Raw genomic sequence first — 14,738 nt, 5'->3', positions numbered from 1 at the left:
TTTTTGGCTTTCAAAAACTGAAATGTTCAGCAACGGAGACGTCCGAAAATCAAGGTGCCACTGTATTATCTAACCCTAGGGTTCCCAAACTTTGGGGGGGGCACGGCCCCGTTGGCTTCCCAAACTCATCGCCAGTGCCCCCTACCCTACAAAGAAGCACTATTCAAAATAGCCATTTGCACGACACATTGAGGAATGAGAACAATACAATTCTAAATGAATTGTGCCTTTATTCTAAACCCAATCGAAACTCCTTGGTTTAATTAATTCCATGAAATCGCTAAACTTGCTCCAGCAATTCCAGCTTTTCGCTGCCATAAAGTCGATGGCTAAAACTCGCCTACCTTCCGGGATTGTGGTAAGGATCTATGCCAAAATGGCAAAAACGACTGAAATAATCTGAAATCAGGAAGGCCAGAATTTTAATAAGGAATGGGGGAAATTTATAATTTATCTTAAAAATCATTGTAAACAGTTTAGAATCGTTAGTAGGACTGGCATAACACTAGTAGTTTAATGGTGAATTTTGGATAAGATGGAGATGTAAAAGTTTTGGGTTGTTATAAAAGACGCAGGAGGAAATGATTAATAGTAGGACCCACAAAGGGGAGAATGGAAGTCCAGGAGATTCTTTGGAATATTGATTTTATGATGTAGGTTGGATATGTGAGTGTAAAACGTTAATTTGAAAAACCAAATAAATAAATATTTTTTTTAAAAAAAGGATTGTTGTGAGGATCACTGACAACACGTCAATAAGGCCCTTTGAACAATCAGTGCTTTGTAAATATAAGCGGTGGTCTTGCTGTTGTTAGATAGGAATCTGATGGGCGCAGGGCCAGTGGTGAAGGAAGGTGTGTGTGTGTTTGTGTGTGTGGTCTGCCCCAGGTGTCACCACTGAGGGAGGTGAAAAACAACAAAAATATGAATTTTTGAAAAATAAAAAATGGGCTCACAAAACTTGTTAGTTAAGTCCACAAACATTGCGTGGTGAGTTCCTGCCCCCCCTCCCAGTGTAAATAAAGACACATGACACAATTATTAAGGTTAATGGGCTAAATAAGGCCACAACTTTATTGGTTACAGGTGATGAGCGGTATTGGCTTAGGCATTGGTCCTAACCCACTATATCCGACTTCAGCCCGTCCGCTTGAAGTCTGGGAAGGGTTAACCACCAGTAGGGGGAGTCCTGCTGATGCACATCAACTAGGAACTCCCCCGCGGTCACCGCTAGGGGGCGTGCCTTGGGCCCTCACCTCCCCAGGCTTGGGACAGGGCCACGGCCCCCGGAATCCTTTACTGGACTACCCTTCAATATGCGGGGCAGGTGATGGCGCTTCCTCCCCTCTTCCACCTACAGAGCAATACCAATGCCTAACCGCCAATACCCAGAAAGTTGTGGCGATTTGCTATGAGGTAGGCGAAAACCAAGTGGCTGGTGCCAATTTGCCAAGTGGAAAAATTCCTACCAGGCCCCTCAACGGCGACCAACCAAGGTCCATAGCAAGGTCAAGGAACGAAAACCTTATAGGGCGGGAAGTTGGGAAAAACAGGAGCAGCTGGCAGGCGAGGAAAGAGGGAGATCCCCAGCCGCATCCTGCCTTAAATAGGGCAGGCCACACCCCCAGAGCCAGCCGATTGGCTGGCCAGGGGATGACGCGGCCAGGAATCCCCCCAATCGTGCCGGGCTGGGCTCCAGCCGCCGTGCACATGGTGGGGTCGTGAAGCCCACAACCCCATCTCCTTCAAGTGGCTTAACAAAACGCGGCTGGCGCTTCCTGCGGGGCCTGCGTGGGACTTGAGTCTGCCCTGCGCCTCTCCCTCAGCTGCCCTACAGCTGAGGGGGATTCGGCGGAGAGGCTCCATGCAGTGGCCCCCGCCCCAATCAGTGACTAGCTAGCCACCGGCTGCGGGACGTGCGCACCACACCCGGCACCTGAGCGGATAGCCACCGTATTTTTCGCTCTATAAGATGCACTTTCCCCCTCCTAAAAGGAAGGGGAAATGTGTGTGTGTCTTATGGAGCGAATGCAGGCTGCGCAGCTTTTGCTGAAGCCAGGAGAGCAAGAGGGATCAGTGTGCACCGATCCCTCTTGCTCTCCTGGCTTCAGGGATAGCCGCCGAAGCCTCCTGAGTGCAGTGGGAGCGCTTCCGCTGTGCTCCGCAGGCTTCGCGTTGCTTTCGCTGAAGCCAGGAGAGCAAGAGGGATTGGTGCGCACTGATACCTCTTGCTCTCCTGGCTTCGCTTTGCTGGAGAGGCGCTGAGCAGAGTGGGAGAGAATATTTCGTTTCTTGTTCTCCTCCTCTAAAACTACCGTATTTTTCGCTCTATAGGACGCACTTTTTCCCTCCTGAAAAGCAAGGGGAAATGTGTGTGTGTCCTATGGAGCGAATGCAGGGGGGAGGCAGGCAGGAAAAGCTCCCAAGAACCGCACACTAGCTCCGTGCGGCTCTTGCGGGCTTTTCCCCAGGAGGGAGAAGGGACTGACTGGCTGCATCAGTCCCTTCTCCCACCTCGTAGAAAAGCCCACAGGAGCGACGCACCCTTTAAAGAGCGCGCGGCTTCTGCGGGCTTCTGCGGGAGATGGGGGAATTCCCCCACCTCCCGCAAAAGCAGGGAGAAGGTCTGGGAGAAGCGCACAGGCTGCGTGCAGCCTGTCCGCTGCTCCCAGAGCTGGGGGGGGGGATCCTACTTCCCCCCTTGATTTCCCCCTCTGAAAACTAGGTGCGCCCTATGGTCAGGTGCGCCCTATGGAGCGAAAAATATGGTAGGTGCGTCTTATAGAGTGAAAAATACAGTACGTCGCTGCGCAAGACCCCTGCAGCCCTTAGCTCTCTCTGCACTGCTTATTGAAACTCAGAGTGAGACCCAATGCTCTTTTCCTCTCGCCCCCACCCTCTCTGCTTCCTGCTCAGTCCCCCTGGATCCTCTTGAAGCCGGGCACCAGGGCACGATGGACGCCGGGATCCTGGCAGGCGGCCTGGGGGCGCTGCTCCTGGTGACGGCCATCATCCTCTTCCTCATCCTGCGGGCCATGAAGAAGAGGCAGCGGCGCCAGCAGAACATGGAGAGAGCGGCTTTGGCTATGGAGAAGCACCCCAATGTGGTAAGCGGGAAGGGTGCACATTGATGTGCAAGCTCCAAAGAGCGGGCGCCACGGGAGAAGCACCTTGTCTGGAGCCGTCAAGGGGAAACTCCAGCTAAGGCGTTTGATGCTCAACGACAGCCCAGCCACATCGCCTAAGCAGGGCTGGGAATGTCCCCAAGTCTGAAATCACTGCAAGAGCCACATAAAAAATCCCAGTCAGTTTGGACAGCACTGGGTGAGAGGGAGCAAGGGGTCTGACCTGGGCTGGATCTACATGGATCTGTAAAAACGTTATTAAATATAACAATATATAACTGTGCATTTTTCCATTGATGATGACTTTTAGAAGACATCTGAAGGCAGTCCTGTTTAGGGAAGCGTTTAATGTTTAATAGACTACTGTATTTTAATATTCTGTTGGAAGCCACCCAGAGTGGCTGAGGAAACCCAGTCAGATGGGCGCGGTATAAATAATAAATTATTATATTATTATTATTATTATTATTATTATTTATACCCCACCCATCTGGCTGAGTTTCCTCAGCCACTCTGGGCAGCTCCCAACAGAATATTAAAAACACAATAGAAGGTAAAGCATAAAAAACTTCTCTAAACAGGGCTGCTTTCGGGTGTCTTCTAAAAGTCAGATAGTTGTTTATTTCCTTGACATCTGACGGGAGGGCATTCCACAGGACGGGGGCCACCACCAAGAAGGCCCTCTGCCTGGTTCCCTGTAACCTCACTTCTCCCAGGGAGGGAACCGGCAGAAGGCCCTCGGAGCTGGACCTCAGTGTCTGGGCAGAACGATGGAGGTGGAGACGCTCCTTCAGGTCTACTGAACCAAGGCTGTTTAGGGCTTTCAAAGGCCAGCACAACACTTTGAATTGTGCTTGGAAACATACTGGGAGCCAATGTAGGTCTTTCAAGACTGGTGTTATGTGGTCTTGGCGGCCAATCCCAGTCACCAGTCTAGCTTCCGCATTCTGGATTAGTTGCAGTTTCTGGGTCACCTTCAAAGGTAGCCCCACGTAGAGCACCTTGCAGTAGTCCAAGAGGGAGATAACCTCCACGAACTCATCTAATCCTCTTCGAATGCCACCCAGGTTGGTGGCCTTTGCTGCCTCCTGTGGCTGTGAGTTCCATAGTTTAATGATGCGTTGTGTGAAGAAGGACTTCCCTTTATCTCTCCTGACTGCTCAGAGAGACCCCCCTCCCCAAATATTGAGCCTGCCTTTCTCAGAAAAAGGGTTTCCGCTGTCTCTAGATGCTCACAACACCCCCTTGCCTTTTCCTTCTGCTTTTCTCCTCTCTGTTCCTGGACTGCCTTCAACCATCCTCAGCTTTTCCCACCCTTAACTGGCCTTTTGACACTGCCCCCCCACCCCAGCCTGACATGAACACCTCCCCGTTTCCAGGGATGCTCTGGCCTCTTAGATGTAGCTGGACTCCAGCTCTCACCAGCCTGGCCAATGGTCAGGGGAGGGTCATCGAGTTGGAAGGGTGACCTCTGAGGGTTATCTAGTCCAACCCCCTGCAATTAAGGAATCTCCCAAGGCAGGACTCAAACCCACAACCGCGAGATCAAGAGCCTTGTGCCCTAACGGCTGAGGTATCCCAGCAGTGGGGTTTTTCTTGCAAATCACAGGAGGATGGGAGTTGGACTCCAAAAATATCTGCAGGTTGCGAGGGGTATAGCTGTTCACAGAAACTCCCCAAGCCCCCTTTTTGGGCTGTTGACCAGCGCAAAGCTTTCTGCAGCTGCAACAATGATTTTGCGAGTGTGAAATTTTGTGAATGGGAGCATGAAGAATTATCTGGCTAGGCCGTCCTGATTTCATTGTTCCCATGTGCAAATTCAGTTTAAATCATCATTGCATAGGCCTAGGGGTGAACGGGCCTAGGGGTGCCTTGCCCAACCTGGAGCCCTTCAGGCGCCTTGCGCTACAACTCCCAACATCCTCCGTGTCACATCTGCTGTGGCTGCTGACAACTGTAGTCTGAAAATCTGGAGGGGCACCAAGTTGGGGGAGGGCGCTCTAGACACGACTGGAACCCAGAAATCCTGACTTATCGACAACTATGGGAGAACGAAAAAACTCCAGAGATTTGGACAAATCACTCCGGGTTAAGTCTCAGAGTGGTTTCACAAGCCCTCATGAACTGCCACCTGCTGGCCATTCCTAGAATTTAAAGCATTTCAGTTGTTATTTACGAATTTCACAAACTGCATATACCGCTTGGTTTTCTTTCTTTTTAAAAAAAGAAGTTGAAGCAATTTATGAAATGTGTGCATGCAAAATTTGTGTGTGCTTCTGCCGTGCCCAAGTCCTTTTGCAGAGACCTGGTTGCTTAAAAAGGGTCGTGCAACACCTTCCGCCCTGGTCAGGCTGTGGGTCCCTCCTCCTCTGGCCTGCCTGCCTTGCTGTGGTTCTCTGCGCATGCTCGTTCTCAAGCCTTGACCTTCTCTTTCTCTCTCTCTCTCGTTCTCTCTCCCCTGTCTGTCGCTCTCGGCTCGCCCTGCCACCCGACAGAGCTTAAAATGGTTCCAGCCGGTGAGTGCCCAGATGGGAGGGGAAGGGGGGGAGGGGAAGCGGGGGGGAGAGACCCAACCCTACCCCTGCCACCCAGCACCTCCGCAATGGCTGCACCTACCAAGGGATGCTGTTGGCGCTGTGGGTTAAACCACAGAGCCTAGGGTTTGCCGATCAGAAGGTCGGTAGTTTGAATCCCCCGACAGGGTGAGCTCCCATTGCTCAGTCCCAGCTCCTGCCAACCTAGCAGTTCGAAAGCACATCAAAGTGCAAGTAGATAAACAGGTACCGCTCCAGCGGGAAGGTAAACGGCGTTTCTGTGTGCTGCTCTGGTTCGCCAGAAGCGGCTTAGTCCTGCTGGCCACATGACCCAGAAGCTGTACGCCGGCTCCCTTGGCCAATAAAGCGAGATGAGCGCCGCAACCCCAGAGTCAGTCACGACTGGACCTAATGGTCAGGGATCCCTTTACCTTTACTATCAACTGGTCAACACAGTTTTGCAAGGCAATTTCCCTATATACAAAGGACCTTTGCGTGTTACTTTTGCAGATGTTAGCATTTTAAAGCACACTGTGGTCCAAACCACTGAGCCTAGGGCTTGCTGATCAGGAGGTCGGCGGTTCGAATCCCCGCGATGGGGTGAGCTCCCGTTGCTCAGTCCCTGCTCCTGCCAACCTAGTAGTTCGAAAGCACATCAAAGTGCAAGTAGATAAATAGGTACCGCTCCGGCGGGAAGGTAAACGGCGTTTCCGTGCGCTGCTCTGGTTTGCCAGAAGCGGCTTAGTCATGCTGGCCACATGACCTGGAAGCTGTACGCCGGCTCCCTCGGCCAGTAAAGTGAGATGAGCACCGCAACCCCAGAGGTGTCCATGACTGGACCTAATGGTCAGGGGTCCCTTTACCTTTACCTCATTCCAAACTGATGTCCAGGGATAACTGTGTCAGGAGTTCAGCCTACACTCAAGTAGGACCCTGGCAGAGACACATGCCCAACTGGCATGTTCTCTCCCTCCTGGTTGATCGTTTGGGAGCTTCATAAGCTTTCTTCAGCCCGAACATCACAGCGACCGATGCCACCCGACGCTGGCATGCTTAGGGATCTGCAGAGTTTGTGCAGTTGCGTAACAGACCTCAGCAACTCAGCATGTTGGCTAATCTACTTTATTTACATATAAACACACATGGAGCACTGCAACATACTGTCTTCATGTGAAAGACAAAAATCCCATGACTGCAGTCATGGAGCAGGAATTCTAACAAACTGGACCATGCTCACGATCGCGACATTCATGGCTAGCAGCCTCAAACAACCCAGAGGAAGCCAATGTTCTCAGAATTGTAGAGTTGGAAGGGACCCCCAGGGGCCATCTAGTCCAATCCCCTGCAAGGCAGGAATCACAGCTAAAGAATCCCGGATGGAGAGTTACTGAACGGAATCACTATGTGCCAATGGGGGAAAGGAGAAGGACTACCTGTTGGATTCCTTAGCAGGCATAGCCAAACTTGGCCCTTCAGCTGTTTTGGGACTACAGTTCCCATCATCCCTGACCAGCGGTCCTGCTAGCTAGGGATGGTGGGAGTTGTAGTCCCAAAACAGCTGGAGGGCCGAGTGTGGCCACGCCTGCCCTAGAGGCTTAAGGGAAGGAGCATGAAGAGGGTGGGTGGCCCCATAGGAAAGGGGGAGGAGAGGGGGACAGATCTGGGTGACACAGGCCAAAGACAGGGGTCCTTCAAGCCTTAATGAAAGTCAGCAGTGTGGCACAGTGGTTAGAGTGTTGGACTAGGACCTGGGAGAGACCAGGGTTCGAATTCCGACTCAGCCACAAAGCTCATGGGGTGAACATGGGCCTGTCACCGCGTCTCTCAACCTAACCTCCTTCCCTCGCAGGGTTGTTGTGAGGCTAAGGTAATAGAATTATAAAACTGCAGAGTTGGAAATGACCCAAAGGGTGATCTAGTCTGACCTCCGAAATGTGTGTGCTTCTAGGAGGAAGGGTGGGATACGAAGGCAAGAAGGAGCCTGCATGAACATTTGAAACATGTCTTGACCAGAAAGCCTCTGAGAAACAACATAAATTTATCCCAGCGGAGGCTTCTTCTGTGCCACCAGTGGATTAGGCCAAATAAGATGTGACTGGGAGGGAGGTGGGGCAGGTGGGGATCCCGTAACAAAGAGCGAGCCGGCAGTAAACCCCACGTTTATTAGCAAAAACGCAATCTTCGCAGACTTGGTGGAGTGCAAGGAACGCAGCAGTTCAACCCCGGTAGATCTTGCCCCATGGATATTGGCAAAGCTGAAAGTCCCCACCTCCCCACAGTCGTCAATGTCTCCTCCTCTCCAGGGCTTTCCCCAAGCGATTGGAGACTGTGCCTGCATGCAAACAGCCTATCCTCCTCCCTCTTCACGCCTCTCTTGGTTCTGGGAGACCAGGGAGGAGGAGAACTTGTTGCAGCAGCAGCAAGAGGAGACACCTGTGCCTCTTCACCAGCTGGACTCATCTCTGCCTCTTGGCCTCCCTCCTCTCCTGATTCAGCTTCTACCTCTGATTCCAGACTTCTCTCTGCACAGACTCTCCCCGCCCACTAAGCCCTGTTACCTTTCCAGATTCTGACACCTCCTCTTCCCAGGCTTCTCCTTCTGACCACTCATTATCGTCCCACCACCAATCCCTGGGCTCCGAATCTTCTGTGGGAGTGCTTAGGGATGCGGGGGAGGATATATTGTCTAAGCTATCCTATCCCAACTTGTCTTTACAAGTTCAACAAAATCAGCAGAGTTAACATTCCCCTTTTTAAACACACGCACAGCAGATAGCTTGCTCAGACTCGTTAGAGTCTCTGTGAATATTTCTTGGTATTTTCCCTGTTTAATCCCTCCTAAAACAAGACGCTACGCAGTCTTCTGTAAAGTATAAAATGTTTACTCACAAGTAATCATCTGTTCACACAAAGGCTCCCAGAAGTGGTTAGAAAATACAGTGGTACCTCGGGTTAAGTACTTAATTCGTTCCAGAGGTCCGTTCTTAACCTGAAACTGTTCTTAAGCTGAAGCACCACTTTAGCTAATGGGGCCTCCTACTGTTGCCGCACCGTCGGAGCACGATTTCTGTTCTCATCCTGAAGCAAAGTTCTTAACCCGAGGTACTATTTCTGGGTTAGCGGAGTCTGTAACCTGAAGTGTCTGTAACCTGAGGTACCACTGTAGTTTAAATGTGGTGACTATCTTCTTATGGGAGAAAGCCTCCCCTTTTTTTCTCTTGGCCTGGAGCCAAAGGTGCATCTTAGTAGTGCTGTTGTTAAGATGGCATCAACAGAGACAAGAGAGACAAGAATGGTCGCCAGCCTGTGGTTCTGGTTCTTTCTGCCACGCCCATCTCAAGTTACATATAGGAAATTTCGTCTCAGTCCTGGAAAGCAGGAATTTCTGGCTGGAGGACTGAGACAACATCTAGCAATGTTGTATTTGACTGCACCTGATTTTTACATCCCACACCTTCTTCCCCTGGTGGCTCCCCAGTCAGTACCTCCCACCATTCCTCTGCCCCCAACCCATCCATGACACCCCAGGAATTTGTTTTCAAGGGGAAGGGGTTGCCTCCAATAAGCACGGGGTAACCAGCCAGAGCATGGCCTGGGCATGGATAGTTCAGTTGGTAAGAGCGTGGTGCTGATACAAAGCTCGGTTGCCAAGTGCAATCCGTTCTGAAACATCCGAAATGTTTGGCAACTTCTGATTGGTTGCAAGAGCTTCTTGCAGTCAAGCGGAAGCCGTGTCGGATGTTCGGGTTCTGAAAAGCGTTCGAAAACCGGAGCATTTACTTCCGGGTTTCCTGCGTTCAGGAGCCGAGATGTTTGAAAACGGAGCCGTTCGGGAACCGCCAAGGTTGCAGGTTCAGTCTTCGTACAGGACAGCTGCATGTTCCTGCATTTCAGGGGGTTGGACTGGATGATCTTCAGGGTCCCTTCTATGAAGCACCCTGAGATGAAAGCCCCCAACGCCAGGTCCTGCCATCTTGCCTGGCTCCCCTCTGCTAACGGGGCCCTTTCCCTTTCTCCCCTTCTACAGGTCAATGCTGGAAAGGCCTCGCCGCACCCCGATAACGTCTACTTCCAGAACGAGGGGTACAGTGACCTTGGCGACGAGGCGCCCAAGACATACGGAGGCCAGGCGGCCCTGAACTCCAAGCTGGATTCGGCGAGGAGCGGGAAAGGCCTGCCCGTTGGTGACGCGCCACTGGCCAACTCGGTGCCCAAGGGCGGGGGCCAGGCCCGAGCCAGTGCGGCCCCCAAGAAGCCCGAGGAAGAAGAGGAGGCCAAGACGGCTCTCGTCAACGGAAAGGCCCTCGAGCAACGCCCCTCTCTCTGCCTGGAAGATGAGGCCTTGCCCAAAGCTGCGGAGCAGCCGGTGGAAATGCGGGTGGTGGAAGATGAGGATGAGGAAGATGAGGAAGACGAGGCTACTCTCTTCCCCGTGGGCAGTGAGGAGAACCAGTTCGGAGACACCATAGGAGGACCCGAGGAAGAACAGCGCTCCGAGGGCGGTCCGCAGCAAGGGGGAGAGTTGGTGCCAGAAGGCAAGATGGCTGCCAACGGGGGCCCAAGCCACGTGGAGCCCGCTCCTCAGAGCCCTACTGCTGACAGGAACTGTGAGGGTGGCAGAGGGGCTGGGGAACACCCTGGGTCCCCCAGCAAAAGCATGGACGCATCCCAGGTTGTTCCCTGTGGCACTTCTGCTCCAGGGGACACAGAGCCCAGCGACACAACCCCGGCCCCCAAGGAACCAGTCCCCCCACTGCCGAAGCTGGAAAAGCTGCCCACGGAGGACGAGGAGGACGACGATGGGGAGGAAACACCAAAGGCCACGTCGCCCACTTATCGAGACCCCCTGGCACCTCTGCCTGTCAGTGACGTCAGGATGCCCGCCACACTTTTGCAGCTTCTGGAAGATTCCATCGAGTGCTAGCCTGCGTCTCGCTGCCCCACCCCGAGCGCAGCCTGCTTGGCCAGGGCGGAGGGAGGGAGGACAGTGGACAGTGTAGAGACAATCTCCTTTCACTTGGGCGAGCGTAACGGGGCAACCGTAGCTCCGGGCATTGGTTCGTGCTGAGCGGGCAGACTGGTGGGGAGGGTCTTCACTTGGATCCCGGGGCTCGTGCCAACATTGGGGGGCTCCTTTCCTCAGCTCTGTCTGCCGGGCGCACAAAGGCATTTTTCCCCCTCGAATGGGGCGTTGCTGACCCTTTAAACCCACGATAGACACATTAGGTTCCCCCCGTAAGCCAGGCAGCCCACCAAGGATGCACCAGCTTCTGCTCAGGGTCTACCAACCGGGAAGAGGGGAATGCTTTGGCCTGGGGGTGGGTGGGCGGGGGGCATATTCCCTTCTCAGCAGCTTCCCTAGCTGGTCAAAGAGTGGGGAACCCCCAAGGGAGGAAAGCTCAGAGCAGAGGAGAAGTCAGAGGGAGGAGGTGCTCGATGATGCAGAAGCAACAGGATTTAGTGAGCAGGAAGAGCAGATGACAGGGTGAAGTTCAGACTCCGAAGGTGGAGCAGAGGAGGGGGGTCAAGAGGCTGCTGAAGAATCCAGGGAGTCTCCCTCTCTGGCTGCAAAATGCTCCCCTCTCCCCTGGTCTCTGAGAGCGCACAAAGTAATGAGAGGAGCGGAACAGAGACCAGAGATGTGCAGATGCAATTTGAAACCGCTTGGAAAACATCTGGGAGAGGAGTCAGCCTTAGAGAGGGTGGAAGGCCGGGACCTTCAGTCCTGGCAACTGCTCACCTACTGGGGAGCGTTGCTGAGTTGTACGTTCATTTCCTGGAATAAAAAGTCAACTTTACTGACAACAGAGCTCTGCCTCTTTTGTGCCAACTTGCGTCTGACTCCAGCCCTGATAGCCAGATGTTTTGGACGGCAACAACTGTCATCAGCCCCAGCCAACAGCCAGCTGGGTTGTCCGAAAACACCTGGAGGGCAACAGGTTGGCTAAGGATGCTCTAGAAGGTCTCCCAACGTCATGCCATGCGTGAGCTGTCGATTCTCATCCCCAAACACCCCCAGTGGGATGCCCTCGGGGTGTTGCTGGACTCCCTCTCCCATCAGCCCCAGATAGCGCGGCCGATGGCCAGGGAAGATGGAAACTGTAGTCTAGCAGCATCCAAAGGGCACCATCTTAGATATCTCTGCAGGCATCAGATCCTGAAGGAGAGGCTGATTGCCCCAAGGTATGTCAGCAACGTGGACCACTTTTTGCAAGCGAGGCTCTCAGGCAAAGCAGCTTCAAACCTCCCCGACCTAGCCAGGAGCTCACCTGTGCTACTTCTGCAACTGCTCAGTCGAAGCCACATCCCTGGGGCTGGATGCGCGTCCCGGGGGGCCTGGGGACACCCTGCCCCAGAAGGACCAAGGCCAAAGGAAGCCCAGGGCTACCCCAATGTCTCACCACCAGCCCTTCCTCTGCAAGCCTGTTGGTGGCTGTGCTGCAATATAACACTGAATGTATGATAGAAGCAACTGTTGTCTTGCTTGCGTCTTGGGTTGGTGAGTGCAAGGAAGCTCACTCCAGAAGCTATGTCTAAAGGAGGTCCGAGAGGACATCATGTTACAGAGGAGGAGGAGGAGAAAGCCAATCCACGCCACCTCGTCCGTTTGTATTTTGAAATTAAAGAAAGCATTTTAAAATTAAAAAATGCCAGATGATCTTTGTGTCCACCCGGGGGGAAGTTCTGGGACAGGGTTTGGCAGCGACATCCCAGAATGTGCTCAGAGTTGCAGCCAGCTCACGACTTGCAGAGTCCATGGGTGTTTTTTGGGGGGTGTGTGTGTGTGTCATATGGAAGTTTTCAATCTTTGATGCTTTATCGTGTTTTTAATATTTTGTTGGGAGCCGCCCAGAGTGGCTGGGGAGGCCCGGCCAGTCGGGAGGGCTATAAGTAATAATTTGTTATTAAAATTATTATGGGTGCTGCAGAGGATTCTGGGCCTAGCTGTCACCTTTTCCCTTTTCTTGCGAGGAATCCTATTCAGAATAAGGCAATATCCCTTAAAAAAGGGAAACGTTACAACTATGATTCTGGGGCACAGCCTTGGCTTGAAGGTGCAAGAACCAAGAACCTGTGTGCTGAGGTTGGCACAGTGAATGCATTATGAACAGTGCCCTTCTAGACATGGCCATAGGCTAGCTGCTTCCAGATGTGTAGTTGCAGTGGGATCAGTGGGACTCACACGCCCAAGCTTTTTTTCTGGCATCCACACATCTGCAAAAAAATGTGAGCCCATGTTCCTGCCTGCTACTTAACCTGGATTTACCCTTTCATGAGAGTGTGAGCACAGTGTGCTGGGCGTGGGGGTAACCTGAGTAACGCGGTCCAGGTCCGGTTCTGAATCCAAGGGTTCCACGAGGAGCCAGTCCAACAGGGCCAAGGCAGGACACAAAGGCAGGAAACTAGGTCAGGCGCAGGGTCTCAGGCAGGACCTATTACACAGCAACGTTGCTCCCGCAACCTGGGGTCCGGCCGCCTTTTATCTCTGTTGGGGTAACGGCCGTCCTGATCCCCCGGCGACTCACCTCCCTGTCTCGCCCGAAGGCGAGCACTCCTCCTGCGAGTACTCAGGTCTCGCCTTCTCTCAGACCTCAGTCTCTGCAGCTCGGGAGATGTCGGTGGGTTACTAGACCCAGGGGCCGCCTCAGCCTCCCCTGACCCAACCGGTAGTGGAGCAGCTGTAAGTGACGGCCCAGCTGGAGGCAACGAGGTCATCCCCGCATCTGGAGCCAGGGCAGGATCAGGCCCCTGACTCGGCCCAGCTGGTGCTTGTTGCAGGGGAACCTGTGCAGACTGGGGCTCTTCATAATCAGGCCCAGACTAGGTTCAGGTGATGCCTGAGGCAAAGGATCTGGTGCGGACTGAGACTCCTCTGGCTCTGAGTCCGAGCCCAAGTCCTAGGCCATCACACTGTGGTCCTGTTGTCACAGTGGCCAACCAGGTACCCTAATGGGATTTGAGCAACTCTCCCCTTCTATGGTTTTGAGCAACTGCTATTTAGAATCATCGCTGCCTCCAACTGTCTTTGGCCTGTGTCACCCAGATCTGCCCCCCTCCCCCTTTCCTATGGGGCCACCCACCCTCTTCATGCTCCTTCCCTTAAGCCTCTAAGGCAGACATGGCCACACTCGGCCCTCCAGCTTTTTTGGGACTACAGCTCCCATCATTCCTAGCTAACAGGACCAGTGGTCAGGGATGATGGGAACTGTAGTCCCAAAACAGCTGAAGGGCCAAATTTGGCCATGCCTGCTAAGGTATCCAACAGGTAGCCATTGGATTTTCTGCAGCCTAAGAAAATGCAAGGATGACCCTGATGGAATGACGACACGGCAACTCAGCTAAAATGTGCGGAAACCTGGTGCGGAAAGACCCAGTGCTAGCCTTTGCAGAAGCCATGCTGCAAAGCCCTTCAGCAAGACTTGTCCTTCAATAGGCTCGGTAGTTTCATTTACAATTTATAGGTGTTAAGATGACTGACCTTAAATAAGTTGGAGTTCTTGTTATTAAATATACCAAGAAAAAAGCACACCAAGAACTCTGGCCAATGTAAGTTTCAATAGTGGGAGTGGTCCCTACTCACAATTCAATAGTTGATAGAAACAAAAACTAATCCATTCAAAAGTATGTATTCTAATAAAGATTACAAACTCAAATAGAGATTACAAACTCAAACTCAAAGAGATATGTATAAAACAATAATTCGTTACAAAGATTTTCTCCTTTTCACTCAACAATAACGTTGATCCTTATGATTTATCAGCTTGCAGATGGAGACTCAGTTTCAATCATTGAGCAGAAGTCAGTTATGGATTGGAAACCAGGACAGGACCCTGTTTCGATGTATTCACCTTCATCAGCTAATTTTTAAGTTTGTAAGTTTGAGGACTTTCGGATAAATATGTCCTGTTATTCTCTACCTTTCTCAAGGAAAACAACTACGTGTGGGTAGATCTAAGTGCGCACAGAAAAGCTTGTTTCTATCGACTATTGAATTGCGAGTAGGGACCACTCCCACTATTGAAACTTACATTGGCCTGAGTTCTTGGTGTGCTTTTTTCTTAAGATGACTGACCTGCCA

The 14,738-nt window shown here is 52.3% G+C and overlaps 1 protein-coding gene across 1 annotated transcript in view; it reads left to right on the top strand.

Moving 5' to 3' along the window:
• Positions 1-12,619, top strand: part of LOC308457791 (cadherin-related family member 5-like) — a gene marked incomplete at its 5' end in the record, with an annotated part of 89,134 nt that extends 76,515 nt beyond the window's left edge. Inside the window, 2 exons of the mRNA XM_080971966.1 lie at positions 2,917-3,107; positions 9,687-12,619. Coding sequence (XP_080828092.1) covers positions 2,917-3,107; positions 9,687-10,583 — 1,088 coding nt within the window. The 3' untranslated portion in view covers positions 10,584-12,619. The remainder of the gene's footprint in view (positions 1-2,916; positions 3,108-9,686) is intronic.
• Between the last annotated feature and the right edge of the window lie 2,119 nt (positions 12,620-14,738).

The sequence above is a fragment of the Podarcis pityusensis genome (assembly GCF_964106645.2).
Source record: "Podarcis pityusensis genome assembly, chromosome: 10".
Lineage (NCBI taxonomy): Eukaryota > Metazoa > Chordata > Lepidosauria > Squamata > Lacertidae > Podarcis > Podarcis pityusensis.
Note: the sequence above shows the minus strand (reverse complement) of the source record. Positions and strands in the feature narration are given on the sequence as shown.